General features: G+C 52.5%; 1 protein-coding gene and 1 long non-coding RNA gene across 8 annotated transcripts; one reads left to right on the top strand and one right to left on the bottom strand.

Annotated features, from left to right (window-relative positions):
• Positions 1 to 3226: 3226 nt before the first annotated feature.
• FOXA1 (forkhead box A1) lies at positions 3227 to 14848 on the bottom strand. 7 transcript variants are annotated; one of them, XM_065686221.1, is made up of 4 exons: positions 14450 to 14775; positions 10578 to 11805; positions 6108 to 6191; positions 3227 to 3578 (listed from the first exon to the last, which is right to left on the bottom strand). In XM_065686221.1, the coding sequence occupies exons 1-3, from the start codon at positions 14519 to 14521 to the stop codon at positions 6157 to 6159; spliced, it is 1335 nt and encodes a 444-aa protein (XP_065542293.1). In that variant the 5' UTR covers positions 14522 to 14775; the 3' UTR covers positions 3227 to 3578; positions 6108 to 6156. The 7 variants fall into 7 exon arrangements, with proteins under 7 accessions (XP_065542293.1, XP_065542294.1, XP_065542295.1 ...); XM_065686222.1 differs by lacking the exon at positions 3227 to 3578 and adding an exon at positions 5114 to 5200; XM_065686223.1 differs by lacking the exons at positions 3227 to 3578; positions 6108 to 6191; positions 14450 to 14775 and adding exons at positions 9245 to 10082; positions 14782 to 14848.
• A 242-nt stretch (positions 14849 to 15090) lies between these two features.
• On the top strand, positions 15091 to 16675 carry LOC136017709 (uncharacterized). Its single transcript, XR_010614050.1, has 3 exons — positions 15091 to 15269; positions 15487 to 15596; positions 16481 to 16675. It is a non-coding gene; the product is annotated as an uncharacterized LOC136017709 (long non-coding RNA).
• Positions 16676 to 17129: the final 454 nt, after the last annotated feature.

Below are 17129 nucleotides of genomic sequence, written 5' to 3'. Positions count from 1 at the left end.
GTGGGTTTGACCTAGTGACTTGCACTCTACAGGCACGCAAAAGGTTTTTACTACATCAACTTCTATGTCCATCATTTTTACTTATTTAACTTTTGAGCACATCTGAGCGAGACATTTCCACCTTCGTTGTTATTAAAAAACACGAACAGCCGAGAGTGACGAGGGAAAATTCAAAGGCTCCTGTGGGTGAAGCTGGCTGACTGTGCAGAGGTCCCTCCGTATCCCACCCCACCGAGGGTGGCAGTGGGAGCCTCTGCTACACACACACCCTGATTTGGTGGTGCCTGTCACATAGATGGCCCAGCTGCTTTCAGGGCAGGCTGAAACTGGTGGGTCGGAGCTCAGGATCTGTTTGTCACTGGGTTTGTTTCCAAAGACGAAAACGTTCTGAGTGGCTTCTCCCTCCGCGTGTGCACAGGTTGTCCCCTCCACTGAAGCACCCACAGAAACCGAGAAACAAATCGTGTGTCCCCCAGCCATTCGCTGCCCCGCAGCTGTGAAGGGGGAGGGTCGGCCCACTGTGAAGCTCTGCCAGTGCACAGCTGCTGGAAGGGAAAGAGGGTCTTCATCCTTAACCTAGCTGGTTTTTACAAGTTCTACCATCAGACCAAGCGAAAGTGATACTTCTAAAACCTTTGTACTGGTTTCACTGGAAATAGAGAAATAAATCCACAGAGCTGCCTTCCACCTCTGCCTCTTAAATCAAGACACTTAAAAAAGAAAGAAAAAAAATAATCTGTTTAATTTGGCGAATCTCTTGTGTGTATCTTTACTTAGTGCTGCATAGCGTTACATGCAACTTTTGGTCCTGGAAGTGATGGAGGGCGGCAAACGCTGGGCAGATTTAAACCAGAAAGAAATGCAGGCTAACTAGTGTTTGATTGGTCCAGCGAGCTTGAGATAGTGCCGTGTCCTCCTTTTTGCTAGAAAGAAATCCGGCGTGAAAGCAGAACTTTTGTTGCCTAGGAATTAAGTTGTTGCTGCTGCTTATTCCTTACCTGAACTCCTAATCCTCTGTTTGTGCTACAGCACAAAACAAATCATTTCTAGCAGACCAAAGGGCTCCTTTGTAACAATTAAAGTCTATTGTGTTAAAGTATAAATGGCACATTGATCGTTAAGGTAAGTTGACGTAAAAAGCAATTCTTGGACATGAAGTATGTGGTCATTTAATGTATACTTTGAAGAAGTCATTATGCACGCGGAGGTAAACTACAAACAGTAAAATGCTTAGCTAGCCAGTTAGTATACATGCTTGGTCTAAACAGACCTCAGAAGAAGCAACATGAGGTTTGCTTCTGTTTCTGCGGAAGACAAGGGTATTTTGCTACTGCTTTCCCTGGGAACAGCCACCTTATTCTAGATTTCTTAAATTTCTTAAATATAAGCAGCCCCCCTCCCCTCAAATAAACCCCTAAGGAACTTTGCAAAGTGGGAAATATCCTGAAATCCTTGAACCTCGGACTCTGCTGAGGTCAGTGCAATCTCGGTCCACACTCATTAGGAAAAGAAAAAAGAAAAAACCTACCCCTGCCCGGGGAGTGTTTAAAAGGAGGAGCGTGGATCCACAGAAACCAGTCCTGTCAAGGTCAGCTTTTTCTTATTAGAGGCAAGGCGACGGGGTCAGCATTATTGCACATGAGGAAACCCCACGGGTGCTGGGGAAGGCCGTGGCTCGCTCCTTCTGTTTCCCCCTTTGGCCAATGTGTCCCTGTTGGGCCAAACCTCCCACCGAAGGCGATGCGATTTTTTACTCCCAGAGAGAGTTCCTCATCTGACTAATTTAGTGTTCCCAGCTCCCAGTTTAGAGTGGAGCCGGAGGGCTTCTGTTCCTGGAGGGCAATTTGACTTTTGGGAAGTGGGGTGCCCCTGCCCCCCTGAGCAGCCAGTAGGTCCCTGGGTGACAGATGTATGCTTTGCTGGGCCTGTAACTACTCTGTAACTACCAACCCCTAAAGGGCATTTCCTTCAAAAAGCAGTTGTGAAGACATCATTTGCATCATTTGTGGCAGGCACCCAGGGTGTGAGGCCGGGGCCCAGCTTCTTACCCCGGCGCCCCGAGTAGCATCTCCGGGGTGCCGGCAACTTACTTCCCCCACCCTTCCGGTCCTCCACCCCAGTGTAAGCGCGCTGAAGGGCCCTGCCGTGGGCTCGGGGAAGTTCGGAAACACGATGGGATTCTGCGGTGGGACGGATGGTGCGTGCCGGTGTTTAGAGGCAGGTGAAACTCGAAGATTTCCATCCCCATCCCCTCTTCTCGCCGCTCAGTTTGCCTGCGGGCATGCGTGGAACACGCACCCGCACACCACCCGCACAGGGTCCCGTACTCCCTGTGATAAGTGCAATACCTTTAACCAGTCATTGCTATATTTTGCTTGGCTTTGAAAATTAGCCTGTTTGGATAACACCCGATAGAAAACATTTACGCTGGAAGCCAAACAGGCAAATATTTTAATCTCTCATATTAACACAGCGGTTTTCCAATCGGTTGATTTTTGTGCTCGATTATTTATTTATTTGTGTGTTATTCATTCATTCTCTCCTTTCGTTCATTCATTCATTTGCTCTGTCATCCACTCATTACTCCATCTCTTGCCCTCCATCGACAAGACCGAACTCATGGTGACCCGGGCCTTGCCCCGGTGGAGCAGCACACCTATTGCCCGGGATGGTATCGAGGTGTGATGGCGTTGAGACCTCCATCCCGGTCCCTGCTAGGACAGGCGTCGGAGAGCCCCCGAGGTCCCTGGAGGTGGCGAGGGCCGAGGGGGCTGTTTGTTTGCCTGCTGGGCTGCTCTTGCTTTGCGGCCCTTCCCCACCGCTGCCGAGCCGCCACGAAGCCAACGTGGGCAGGCGGGGAACACAGGTGCTCCGGAAGCACCCGGGCAAGGGAAGTGTCCCCTCCCGCAGCCCGGATGACGGGGGGACAGACGCTGGGGTGCGCCGGGGCAGGTAGCAGAGCGATGGGGCCAGTCAGCCCCGGGGCCATCCCGAGGAGGGAAACGTCAAGAACCTCCAACCCAGTCGGTGCCGGCGCGCAGGCTGAGGGAGGAATGCGCCCTCAGACCACCAACGCGCCTTGAGCTGTACAATGCGCCACTTAATACACTTCTGTAATTTAAACTTCTGGGGACCCCCTCCTTCCAAGCCGATTTTCGATATAGGTGTTTTCTCACCCACCCACCCCCCTTCCCTTTGAAATGCCCCCACCCCCCTCGTCCTCCCGCTCCCTTTCTTCTGAGTCCCGCTCTCTAATTCTAGATGAGTATTACTTTGCTCTTTTCGTTGGCCAAGCACAATTGTGTTATTGGAGATAATGAATTCAATCCCCATCAAAGAGTATTAGGAGCGCCTTGGCCCTGTAGTGCCTTTTTTCAAACCGGGAATGAAAGGCAGAGAGAAAATTCTCTGGGTAGCCTCCGCGATGGCAGCTTTTGAAGTGAAGGGAGGCGGGCATTGTTGTTCACATTTTTGTCCATACGGCTGAAGAAAGACCGGCGGCTTTTGATGAGAAGATGAGAACCGCCTCGTCAGTTGAGCAACAAGTTAGATGGCGAAGTCTTACCGCTGCTTACGGCCTGTGGATAACATATGTCCCGCATTAATAGGGGCTCTAGGGAACAATTGCCCGGAGGGGGGAGGGAAGCTCTGCTCTGCACCGGCCAGCGCCTCTCCCCCCTCCTCCTCTGGACACCGATGCCCGAGGGGGTGGTTTTAAGGGAGACCCGAGGAGATGCCCCGTGTGTTGCTAAGGTGTCAGCGGGGCCGAGCGACGGAGAGGTGCTGGGTGCCGGCCCCGGGCACGCGGGAGGGGGTGCAGGGGGACCCCGGCCGGCGGTGGGTATGTGCTGGGTCTCCTAGATCACAGATTCTGATGGTTCTTCCAGGGCTCCTAGTGGCCGGGGCGTGATGTTAGGTCTGCTGCCCCGTATTTGGAGGCGAGAGCATCCCCCCTTTCTAAACTGGAGTCTCTATTTCGGCACACACACACACTAAATGTGGGTCCGGCCTTGGTTTTCTTGCTTTTTCTTTTTTGTTGTTTTCTTTAGATTTCATATAGAGTTATGACATACCTGAAGTTTGTAAAGTGCTTCCTTAGATAAAGGGACCAGGTAAGGGAAAAAAAGTAGAAGATGGAAAATGTCTCTTGGTCACATCAGATAACCTTAGTACTAGAAAACTTGTTGCATACATTTGAATAAGTTCAGACATGTCCTTATTCCAATCTCCTGCCTCGCAGTTCAAAGATTCCCCGCCCCCGGGGCTTTCTTATGCTAAAGAGGTCATTACTGAGAGTCACTATGGAGAGATCCCGGGTTGCAGAATGAGGCCCACCTCCTAGTCACCAACATGTTTACATTTTCCGCCGGTCATAACCGGAGGAAATGTGTGTTAGCAACCCGCCGGGCAGGCTCGGGGAAGAGAAGGAATAAAGAGGGAAATACATTTCAGCTGCTGCGCAGTAGATTGCAAATCTAGGTGATTCATTAGGGAGCACTTAGAGGTATCGGGCACAAAGGCGGTGTTTGCCGTAGAAATGGTTGCTGCTCCCCGGGTGGGCGGCTCTGCCCTGGTGCCTGGGAGGGCTGGGAGCAGGTGAGAGTCCGCTGCGAGTCCCTCGCGGCCCGGGAGCGCGTCTGCCCCGCTGTGCCCCGCTAGCGTGGCGTGGGACGGAACTACGTGGGTCCCACTCTCAGCGGCGTGAGGTAGCTCCCAGAGTCCTCCCGAAGCGGGTGCAGCCCTTTGGGGGTCCCACGGCACTTCCATCTGACTGCTCAGGGCCAAGAGGTGCTTTGTCCGTGAAAGGGATACCCTCGCCCCAGCTGATGGGGATGGCTTTTCCCCCGGACGAAGGCAGACTCGGCACCCTTTCACTGCCAAGTGGTGTGCGAACGGGCACCACTTCGAAAGCAGAAATGCGGTCACCAGAAACACTTCCACCGGGGGACTCCCGCCCCCCGCTATTCCCTCCCGAGACTCAGCGAAGGAGAAGGAATGGTGTCACAAACCCAAAGCTAGGCTGGACCACCGGTGGGCAACGCCGCCCGCTGGGGAAGGTTCAGGCTACCGGGCCCGGCTGGGAGGGCAGCGGCACCCGCACCTTCCCCCCCGTGTCGCCTCAACGGGGGCACCTCCGGGAAGCTCCCACGGCAGCGGGGGCACGGCGGTGCCCAGCTCCACCTCGAGTCCCGCCTGCGGGCTGTAATAATAATAATAATAATAATAATAATAATAATAATAATAATAATAATAGTGATGTCCATTATGCCGGTAGCTCCCCCTTGGAATAACGAGCAGGTGTACGAAAATGGGAAAAAATATCAAACAGTAGTAGCAACATAACGACAAGTTTCCCGTAAAATAACCCGCCTGGGCAAAGCCCATTCGAGCAATGTTCCTGCAGCAGAGGCGCCATTCCGGGAAATGATCGTTTCAATGAATTCGCCTAAATGTAAGCGTTTTGGGGTGGGGGCAAGAGTGGATACTGCAATTTTTTTCCCCTCGTAAGGGCAAATGGATTCTGCCATGAGGCTACATATATATTTTAAATCCTAATGACTGGAGACAAAGGTGAGCGCTGGCAGTTTGATCTGTCCAAAGTTCAAAGATCTGAAGTCTCAATGAGTTTCTGTTTGAGGTGAAGGGGGGAAATACAAACACCATGGCAAGGCTTGGGCCAGAAAGTTGCACGGTTTGGGAGTGAAATACGAGGTTATTTACATTAATCTATCCTTAACTGCTACTTTGTCACAATGGGCAGAATAATCAGCAGAAAATAACCAGAGGGAACAAAGGCAGGTTTTCTTCTTATCGCCTCACGTTTTCCACTCTTCTCTTCCATCAATTATTTTCTCCTGCTGCAAAAGACCTTTCGACACTCCAAATAGCAGAAAATATGCAATCTATTTTCTTTTAGTTACTACTCTGCCTTAGCTAGTGTAGCTGAGAAGCCTCACATTGCATTGAGAGAAAAAAAGTCACCCGTTTTGCAGCACCGCCCTTGACATTTAAATGATCAAACTAATTGCATTTTTATTTTAGCTATTAACCATTCTTTTATATTTCCTAACGCAATATTGCAGAGTGAGAGTTTTGCGAGGACTTACGTGTACATTCCGTGCCCCAGTCGCTCTCTGTGGTGTGATTTTCGCCTGGTCATTGTGTATTCTGTGTATTTCCACTTGTCTCCCCTGGAAACAAGTACATACTAATTATATATATGTTAATATATACAATATATGCGTCTATATACCTCCCGAGAGAACTTTCTATCCCATGTTTATATGACAGCATTTGCTTCTTCACGAATCAAAATTATCGCGAAAATGCACACCAAAATCATACGTTTATTTTGTTTGTTCTTATTTTTTTTTCAGTGTGATGACTCACATACACTCACACATATATGTCTAGATCCCGTTTTATCATAACAGAAAAGAGATAGCACAGGGCGCGTTGTTATCGCAATCAAGCTTTTTATCTACAACATCGCTGTAAAATTAAAACCATGTCGATTGCTCTTATAAGGGCTAGTTGGCATTACAGCAAGGGAATTCATTAATTTCGGTTTTACGCTGACGGACCAGTAACCACTCAAATATTCAATATGTACTCAACATTTGAAAACAATTTTTGAAGCCGTGCCAGTGGCTGAAGTGTTCTCTCGCGCCGCTTTTTTACGATTTACTTGCATTTTATTAAAAAGACTACGTTTCAGAGGCAACAACTGACCGGGCAGTATTTTTTCTCATCTTTCAGTCCCGAACATTTAAAATTAATTTCTTCCAATAAATGTACATCCTCCTATTGTTTGCCGATGTAGACGTCAGTGTTGTCCATTCGCACTTGGGAAGCAACCCAGGAGGTATTATTTATGATTTTATTTCTGCACCCTTATTTGAGCAGCCGAAGTCGGTTTTCTTCCACCGACTTTTCCCTTCTCCGCAGGGAAAACGCTGCTGGCAGGTGCTCCGAGGAGGTGCCATGGGCGAGGGCCCCATCCTACCCCCCTTGCCAAGGGAAGCAGGGTCGCCTCTCCCCGCGGCAGACGGGAGCCTGCCGTGCCAGGGAAGGACCGGACCGGCCGTGGCTGCTCGGCCCCGGCGGCGGGGCTGCTCCTGCCCAGCCCCGCGGTGTCTCGCCCTGCCCGCCCCGTCCCCCACAGCCCGCTGCTCGTCCGGTGCGCTCTGCGAGAGCGCCAGGCACCCCCCATCCCCCCGCTCCAGGCAGGGACCTCCTCACCTCATAGACTCCGTGTAAATCTTTACAGAACTCCCCCGCCACCCTGAATTACTCCCCGCGTGTATTTAATGAGCCGTTTTCTCTCCCTCGCACGTGGCCAGTGGGAGATAATTGCCGTGAAGAAAAAGGCGAAGTTCCCCTATAAATTGCTGTGGGGGCCGGATCCTGCAGACTGGCGACCTCCAGTTTTGCCTGTGTCCCGGTCGCGGGGCTGATACCGTCTGTGACATGGGCAAAAACCCTCACCCTCCATCTCCTTCCCTCCTGACACAGGGTGAGCTGTCCGGCTGAAGGAGATGCTCGTAAGCTCCTCTTTACACACTGCGGGCGGAGGTGCACCCTCTTCCTAAGGAGTTTACTTTTAGTTTAATTTTGCACTGTATCTGGGTTTTTTTGAGTACAGGATTAAAACAGCAGCAGCAGAGCAGCGAGGAGTGGGACAGAAAACCGGGGATTCTTTTTCCCTCTGTTGATTTCCAAGTTGTAAACTGATGACAGAAAGCTGCCCTCCCCGAGCTGGGGATCCGGGTTTTTAACATGAGCCGCATCCTTATGTCAGTGGATCATTGCCCATGGCAGACACAGTTTGCCTGTGGGAAGGAGTATAATCTGAATGGCGAGTGGCGAAAAGGGACTTGCTGCATCAGTGACAGGCTCCAATCCTTATCTCTGAGAGGTTTGGAGCCCCGTCGGTCAGCTTAGAGCTTTTTATTACCCACGCCCCGAATATTTCCATTACACACTGTCTGTGTTCCTCAGCTGTTGTGCGAAACCTGCTGCCTTATCGCTGTGGGTCGATTGATATTTTCTGTGTACAATCTCAAGGTATTAAATCAATGTCTCCACTCTGCAGTGGGCATATTCTCTACAGACTAGTCCGTGGGAGACAAGTGAAGTCCTGCTGAATATGGGCTTCACTCTGTTTCGAGGCTCAGGAAGCTCCTTTTGGCGGAAGAGAGACTTTAATTAGGACCCACTGCCCGGGCTTGGGGCCGAGCAACCCCGAGCTGCGGGGGATCTCTTGGTGCTTGACGGTTCAGGAAACACAGAGGGGGAAGGGGACCCGCACAGACGGGTCACGGGATGCCCGCCAAACCCTGCGTCCCGGGCACAAAACCCCTCGCACTCCCGCTGCGGGGACCGCAATAAACCTCCGCCCGCCCGAGCGCACCCTCGTAGCGCAGCCCTGGAGCCAGCTCCGCCTGGGCGGGAGAGCGTGGCCACGGCTCGCCTCCCGCGGCCGGGCTGCCAGGGGGGCTCTCCGGTGGACTTTTCACTGAGTAGTAGTGGCGGAGGAATTTGGTGAGATTTTTGGGACGCTCGCTTGGCTTTTCTGTTCTAAATCGACCAGTTGCCGCCGTACCTAACTCGTCAGGGGGCAATTATGTGATAATTACGAGAATTACACAGTTCTTTTATCTGGCGGCCGTGCAAGGAAGGGGCTCAATACAGTGAAATCTGTTCACGTGTAAATTCCCCTCCCCTGGCGATGCTGCCTGCCGCGGCCAGCACTGCCGCTGTTACCACCGGGGTCGATCGGAGCCAGGGCTGCGGAGAGGAAGCTGGGCCGGGAGCTCGGCCCGGCCCTTCCCGGGGCGAGGTGGAGCCTCGCTAGAGATGGTCTATCCGGGGTCGCCTCGTCCGGCGGAGAAACGCCGGGTCTTGCTGCGCCGCCCCTGCTGCTAAGCACCAAGGAGGTGACACCGCCTCGGGTGGCTTTGTCCCTCCCTCCCTCAACCTACTCCGGCACAGTGAATTAAAAAAAAGGAGACCTCCGCCGGTCCCGTCCACACCCGCAGAGGCCGGTGGCACCGCAGAGCCCGCAAACCCTCCCTGCGGGCGCGTCTCCTTCCTCTGCTCCGCGCAGACCACTCCTCGTCACATCCATGCGTTTGTTTTCCTGGCACATGGCTCTGTTCGCCGTAACCCGTCCCAGGAATTTTGAAAGAAAATAGCAGAAGTCTTTCATTGTTAACATTTGATTTATTTAAAGTCCATAACTGCAAATGATCAAAAACATACTTCACGCATTAAATTCTCAGTTATCGTTTTAAATCAAAATATTATTTTCAATTACAATCACATTTATAAAATTAACAAAATTTCTTAAATTCACGTGTAATTCTTTTTTAAATGTCATTTAAAGCAATTTCCAGCTGTAAAGAAAGAAAAAAAATATAAACCATGCAATAAATTAAGAACATTGAAACAGCGAACAGGAATAATAATAAAACCCGTCTGGCTATGCTAACACCGTGTAAAACTGGGGAAAGTGCATTAACACTGGATGAAACAAGCTAACGATGGCGATAATTAAACGGCCACAAAAAAATAAAAAATAAAGAAGTTAGAAAAGGGGAGAGAGACAGAGCTCTCCTCTCTTCCTTATGTCGGTGTAATAGTCAAAGTTTCCTGGGGAAAAGGGAAAATAACCTTGTTATGGACACACAGTTCTAGCTGGTACACAATGAAGACACTTAACTTAAATAAGCATGTCATCCACATGTTGATGAGAGTTCCTGATGAACGAGAATCTTCAGTAACAGATGTGGGGGGGGAAAAATCCAACTGGCTGTGACCTCTTTTAACTTTATGTTACACCCCAAGACAGGTAACACTTGGGAAAAGAATAAGGGTCGCATCCTGCACTCCAAAGCTCCAGTTGGTCCCCTCGGGAGTGCAGGATCCGGCCCGCAGCATCTGGGTGTATGCGGGTTGTAGTAGCCGAAGGTCTATTTAGCAAGTATCAAAAGGATGATCTTAGAAAGTAAATAGTCCTCTTGTTGCTTAGAGATTCTCTTAGTGTTTTGCTACTTCACAGCAGTATTGTCCTTCAAAGCCTTTTTAATTAAAAAAAAAAAAAAGTTTTAAATGTCTACTCGCTTCTTCATCTCCGTATTGTTAAAGTATTGCCACATACCTGTAAACTTACATGAGATTATAGAGCACAGAAGGGGGGAGACAAGTGGGCGGAAAGCACAAACAAGTAGTTTACAAGCTCAACAATTTTTTCTTCTTTTTAATAACACCCTGTAAAGGCTGGGGGGGCCTCCGGGGAGAAGGGCTGGGCGGCAGGCGGGTGGGGGTATGTACAAGCAGGACGCAGCCGTCTCCGCAGGAGGTCGTGGAGGATTCGTAACAGCACACTACGCGTTGCGAGAGAATTGAAAAGTAACAGTCCTTCGCACGCAGAGTGCGGGAACATCTCAGTTTGGCGCAGGGAGAGGAAAAGAGGGGAGAGAAGCCAAGAAAAAGAGGGGTGAGGGAGAAGGACTCGCTCCGGCGGCAGGGGATGCAGAGCTAGGAGGTGTTTAACACGGGTCTGGAATACACACCTTGGTAGTAGGAAGGCTCTAGGGCCGAGGGCTCAATGCTGCTCCGGCCCGCCATGGAGGCACTGCTCAGGGGCAGCCCGCTTGGGATGCTGGCCCCGTAGGAGGAATATTGCAGTGCCTGCTCGTAGGCTTTGAAGTCCAGCTTGTGTTGCTGTTCCGAGGAGGACATGAGGTTGTTGATGGAAAAGGGGTGGTTGAAGGAATAGTGGGGATCGCCCTTGAGGTGGAGCTGGGGTTCGTGGGCTAAGGAGTGAGGGGGGTGCGGGACGGAGGCCAAGGCAGGGACGGAGCTGATGGTGGAGGAGGCGGCAGAGGCCGAAGTCTTTAGTTCCGTGCTCGATCCGCTGTGGTCCATAGACTGGGGACTGGTGGACGGGTTGGAGCCAGAGAGGGAGGTGGCGGTGTCCAGCTGTGCGGGTTTATTGTGGCCTCTGTGCAGTGGGGAGTTGGAGCTGGAGCTGGAGGCCCCAGCCTGATCTTTCCTGCCTTCCTGAGGAGCTTTGCTGCTCGCCGGCTTCTCGCACTTGAAGCGTTTTTGCCGGCGCAGATAGCAGCCGTTTTCAAACATATTGCCGGAGTCGGGATGCAGGGTCCAGTAGGAGCCCTTGCCGGGCTTGTCGGGGGAGCGGGCCACCTTTACAAAGCAGTCGTTGAAAGAGAGTGAGTGGCGGATGCTGTTTTGCCAGCGCTGCTGGTTCTGCCGGTAGTAGGGGAAAAGGTCCATGATCCACTGGTAGATCTCGCTCAGCGTCAGCATCTTGCTGGGCGCCTGCTGAATGGCCATGGTGATGAGGGAAATGTAGGAGTAGGGTGGCTTGGCGTGCGGGTAGCTCCGTTTAAAGGTCTTGGCGTCCCGCGTTCTGCTGAGGTTGGACTGGGTGTAGGCCATGGGGCTCATGCAGGGGTTCATGCCGCCGTAGGGGCTCAGCCCGTTCATGGGGGCCGGCTGGGCAGACATGGCATTGATGCCGCCGGGGCTCAGGGCCGTGCCCATGGCTGCCACGCCGGCCGGCATGCCGTTCACCGGCCCCGCCGAGCCCGCCTGTATGCCGGCCACAGCGCCAGGGCTCAGCCCGGCCCCCAGTCCCGTGTTGGCGTAGGACATGTTGAAGGAACTGGAGGTCATGTTGCCACTCGTCGTCATGGTGTTCATGGTCATATAGGTGTTCATGGTGTTCATGGAGCCCAGCCCCGAGTTCATGTTGCTCACGGGCACCGAGGAATAGGCCTAGGGCAGCGAGACGGAGAGAGCGGGTTAGGGGGGCAAAGAGGGGTGAGCAAGAAAGACCCCGGCTGGCCCGGGCCCGGGCCCGGACCCTCCCGCGCTGCCCGCCCTGGCCAGCAAGCCGTGTACATGTCCTGCCACGGGACGCCTTCCACTCCCCCACCACCCGGGAGAGTGCTTCCCAGAAGCCGCACGGAGAGGCCGCTGGCGCGATGAAAAGGGCTAATTCATGTTTATATGTGTTTATAAATAGACACAGTGCAGAGGTGCTCGGTACCGACGCACTTCCCTTTAACCGGCGTGCCGCGGCTTGCACCGGGATCACCGAGGCGCACGGACCGACGACCTCACCAGGGCAGCTCCGCTCCGCACCCCTGCATGGCCGGGCTGCGGGTTCTGTCTGCCCCGGGAGGAGGTTTACTCCTGGACTCTTCCCTCTGTTTTGCCGATTTTGTGTTCCGTCTCGCCGATTTAATATTTAAATTCATCAGATTATTGAAATTTCTGGGCGTACACTGCCTGCGCAAAGGAGAAGCTCAACTACCTCCACTTCCTTAGAATAAGCTCATGCATCTCTTCTCCCACCCTACACTGATTTAGATTTCTATTCTTACACAAGATGTGAGACAATATTTTGCCAGAAAGAAAAAAACCAAAACAGCAAACCAAAACCACACCAACCAACCAAAAAAACCCCAAACCAAACAATCAAAACAACAATAACAAAAAAAACAAACAAACAAAACAAAAAAAAAGCCTCCAAAAACCTAACAGCAACAGCTCAAGTCCGCGCATTTTTACCTGTGGCAAGGTTTCCCCTAGTCTGCTTTTTCTATGAAGTCAGTCTTTAAAGTCAAGTTAAAAAAAGAAAAAAAGAAAAAAACAAGAAAAAACAAACCAGCAACCCACACCAAAACACCACAAACACCAAAAGCTTTCCCAGACTACGAAAAGCCTGAACTTTCCCTGCCTGAAATCTTCTACGATTGACCGATATGCAAAAAATTGTAGCAGCCTACCACCTAACACAAGTCTTAAAAAAAACAAAACCGGAAAGCCTGAAATTGTGCTTTCCAGTATGTCATCTGATTTAATAGAAAGGAGAAAGGTGTTCCCAGTTTACCTCGAAAAAAGGCAATACGGCTCAGAAAAGGATGTTTAAGCGACTATTAAATGTACAAAATTCATTACTGTTCACTACAAATGCCACGAGCTTATAAATGCGCTTTCAATTTAGAGGATCACATTAATTATTCGGGATGGTAGAACACGGATGGGTTTCCCACCTTGTACCCATGCAGTGATTAAAATTAAATATCAGAAAAGATTGAGGAAAAAACAGCAAAAGCGAAGGTAGCTTAACTTTATGTTTGTGGACAATGAGCATGGCGAGGATAAATGAGTCTGGAAGCGGCACACAATTAGGATGACCCTTATTTGCCCTTAGCCGACTTTCCTCTATTAAATAAGATTCCGGCAAGATGACACGTATCTGCCTGTGCCCGCGTGGCCGCACGGGCGCTAGGTGCCAGCTCCGGGGTGCAGGGCCGAGGCGTGGGGACTGTAGAGCCGTGTGTCCGGGTGTGCTGATGCAATGCCCGGGTGCGCACACCTAGGTGCTTGTCTCGCCACCACACTTCCTTAAAACGGCTCCTTCCCGGGCGGGAATCCGGGGGGCTGCTGGCAGGGCTGTTAGGTGCTGCCTTCTCCTAGAGACTCCCCTCCTGCAGAGCCGCAGCGGCACGGTGCCAACCCCAGGCCCCACAGGGCAGAGGCGCGCCGCGGGGAGGACTCCGGACGCTTCCGTGGCCCTCTCCTCTGCCGTAGTTGTTGGCGCTCTGGCCGGTTCTCTCCCTTCTCTTGCACCGCGTTGTCAAAGAGCCGCTGGGGGTGGATAGGGAGGTGGGAAGCGCCTGCCGGGGTGCTGCGGGCCGGGCCGAGCCTGCTCTGGGGCGGTGGGTCCGGCCGGGTCCGGGCCCCTTTCTCGGTCTGGCTCCCGGGTCCGCTCTCGGCAGCGCCGCCAGCCGGCCCCCGGCAGCAGCGCTCGCCGCGGACAGCCCGTCTTGCAAAGTACGAACAAACGGCTGTTTCACCCTTTCTCCCTTCTTTTCGCCCGACTTTAACAGGTGAGGCCCCCGGCGACGGCGACAGAGTTTCCTGTGGCCCCACCGGCGGGCCCAGGAACGCGCTGCCCCGGTCCCGGGACGCGCTTGCGACCGGGTCCCTCGCCCCACCCCCCTGCCGCCGTTGCCATCTGCAGGGAAGGAGCCGGGGGCCGGCAGCGCGGCGAGTCCCCTGCCCCGAGCCAAGAGTTTACGGGGCGCTTTTGTGAGCGCCGCAAGAGGAGATTACGCCTTTCAGATGAGATCAAGAGCTGCCCCCGGCCCCCCAGCGGGGACGCAGAAGCCCCGGGTCTCTCTCAAACGCTTCCCGGGGCTCTCGGAAGCCGTGTTTTCCTCGGGGAAGTCTGCCCAGCTTCAGCGCCGGAGGGAGGGGGAGGCACATTTGCGCTGGCAGGATCTGGAGCGCTAACCGACTTCTCCGATTGTTGCCCCCCCCCCCTCCAGCCCCCCAGCCCTCCCCCAGGCCTCCTACTCCCCCCCTTGCAGAGGGGCAGCAGCGTAGCCAGACCCTGGGGTTTACTCACCTCCTGAGTGTCGGCGTAGTAGCTGTTCCAGTCGCTGGTTTCATGCCCCTCCATTTTCACAGTCCCTAACATTATGGAGCCAACCTGCCCGGTGTAACCATCCAGCCCTCTTGCAAGCGAGTGACGGGCAGCAGGAGAAAAGCCCGAAACCCCCACCTAGCAGGAAGCCAGCTCTCAGGAGGGGCGGGAGGGGTGCTGAATTTTCCTCTATAATCAGCCAAAAAGGAGGCAGCGAGCGGTGTGGGGCGAGACAGTTGAGAAAGTGAGGAAGTACCGGCTGGGATGTGAGTGGAGTTGAGCTGATGTGGATCTTACGTCGCAGAAGTACCCACCTCCTCCTCCTCTCCCCATTTGTCCGTCGCACAAAGGCGTTCGCACCTACAAAGCCGAAGATGCACCTGCAAACAAGGCAGTTCCCCTCGCCTGCAACTCCCCCCGGGGCGGCACTTTATTTGCAAAGCGGAGTAATTGGTTTAAGCTTGTGGGGAAAGAAGGAGAGACAGAGGTGGGAAAAGGGGAGAGTAGGAAAGCGGGGGGGGGGGGGGGGGGGGGGGGGAGGCACGACACACCCTCTCTTCCAGATGGACAGGACAAATGCTAGGAGGGATCGGTGGAAATGAAATGAGGTAGATAAGGGAAGGGCAGCCCCCTCTGAAGAGAATGCAAAAGGCCGTGCAGCCTTAAACGCCTGAGATTAGGTGCAATATTTACTAAAGTCCAGTAGATGCTCCTTTATCTCGATGGCAGGGACGTGCTCCAAAGTTCTGAGTTCTGCTACCCCCCGCTCCCGCCCCTCATTTCGAAGCTGGGTACCATGCAGGTACCTCCGCACCAACCCCGCTACTGCCACGGCGCCCCCTGCCCACAGCACCCCTGGGGACCGGACCGGGAGCTCAGGGCTGCGATCAGAAGGGACTCGGCTCTGCGCTCCCCAAAGCCCTCCGACCCCCTCAATGGGCTAAACCTAGCCCTTCAAGAGGGGCTGCCATCCTGTGTAGAGTGATCGTGATTTTTCTTTTCTGGTGCCTTACGTTTAGAAACCATGTGAGTCACCGCTCTGAGACATAACACTACAGGCACCCGATAAATGCGGACTGAGGCTTGAATGCGGATCCGCCGATATTAACCTCCGCTTGGCAAACATCAGGTGAGTCACTGGAACCATTTTATATCTTTACTGTGGAAAGCCTCCAGCCCAAAGGGCTTCCTTTGAAAGTCCTCTCTGGTGCCAGGCACCCAGGAGCAGTAATAACAAGTAGCGGATATCTCATTACCAACTTCTTGCTCATTAACACGATTTCTCTCAAAGAATAGAGCATAAGGAATCTACAAAGGCTGGTAAAAGGTAAAAAGGGGCAACACCGATAAGCCAAATTGACATTGAACAACGCTGTTTATTATTATGGAGGGAACATTTCAGTCTTTGCAGACAAATCAAACATTTCCTGTTTCTGCTGCTGCCCTGTCCGGCTCGTCTAGCTCATGTCAAGACCACAGCCTTTTCTTGGCTTCTCTGCCTTATCCTTCATGGGTTTGTTCCTACCTAGCAACTAGAATTTCTATCATCTGATAGGAAAAAAAAAAATATATATTAAAAAAAAAAAAAAGTCAGAACCAAAATACCCACCCATACACCACCCAAACAAACAAAATTCCCCCAAACCCAAATAACTTTTCGGGCAATGGGAATTTGAAAGGGAATTAAAGTTTATTGGAATTTTGAAAAAGTCTTTCGAATCATACCACACAAACCAAAACACACATTTGGGGCTGAACTTCTGCTTGGCATGTTTGTGGTTCAACACGATCACAGTTGCTTCCACAGCGATTTTCCCTTGAGGGGTCTGCGAAAACGCCACTTTCACAAACAATTTTAAAATTTCTTACACAGAAATCCAGGATTCAAATGCCGAGATAGAGCATATCTCCGCCTTGACAAATATGTTTTAACTTGTCCTCTAAATGTATTTTCCATTACCCCTTTCTTTGTTCTTTCTCTCCTCGTCCTTCTTCCTTTAAATCTGGCTACAGAATAAAGTCAAATCCTCGAAACAAACAAAACTCTGGAAGCAGCAGACGAGAAGAATGGATGAAAATGTGTCTTGAAGAAAATAAAATAGATAAAAGCACTGGGTTAAACCCCTACTTTCTCAAATGGTCAAACTACACCCGTGGAAACTGGAACAAAACCCAGTGGAAAATCCAATAAATATTAAAATTGCGGTATTCATGCATGCACCATCTCTCTTTTCCTAACGGGAGCTGTCTGCACATCTGAAAATATAGACCCCTGGGCTGCGGCTTGTTCATTTCAGTGCTCAGGTCTGTGGTGTCCAGCCCCCCCAGCAGTACAGCCGCACGCGGCGAGGTTGCGAGGGATGCGGCGGCCTCAGCGACCCCGCTGGCGGCAACTCCTCCCTGAGCGACCGACCCCGGGGAGGTGCTGCCCCGCTTCCCAGAGCCCACCCCGCGGGAGCAGCACCCGCCAGGACACCGGGCATTCCTCGCAGGGCTCCTACTGTACCCGGGAAGAAAGCGCAGGCACGAAGCCGGCCGCGCTGCTCGGGTTCTGCTGCTAACCGTGGAGGTGTTTCCCCGGGCGGAGCAGACGTGGTGCCCGGTAAAGCCTCTCTCGGCGCCGGCCGGCCCCCCGGGACGCCTCGGCTGGGGTGCCCGCCGG

The sequence above is a fragment of the Lathamus discolor genome, chromosome 6, assembly GCF_037157495.1.
Source record: "Lathamus discolor isolate bLatDis1 chromosome 6, bLatDis1.hap1, whole genome shotgun sequence".
Taxonomy (NCBI): domain Eukaryota; kingdom Metazoa; phylum Chordata; class Aves; order Psittaciformes; family Psittacidae; genus Lathamus; species Lathamus discolor.
The sequence above is the reverse complement of the archived record's forward strand: the minus strand, read 5'-3'. Positions and strand labels throughout refer to the sequence as shown.

Excerpts from the sequence above, each read along its gene's own strand:
- FOXA1 (XM_065686219.1), bottom strand. The coding sequence starts at position 14,521 with ATGTTAGGGACTGTGAAAATGGAGGGGCATGAAACCAGCGACTGGAAC. Across the intron at positions 11,806-14,449 it reads ACTACGCCGACACTCAGGAG|GCCTATTCCTCGGTGCCCGT; the intron begins GTGAGTAAACCC and ends TCGCTGCCCTAG. Across the intron at positions 10,083-10,577 it reads AGAGCCTTCCTACTACCAAG|GCTTTGAAGGACAATACTGC; the intron begins GTGTGTATTCCA and ends TTAATTAAAAAG.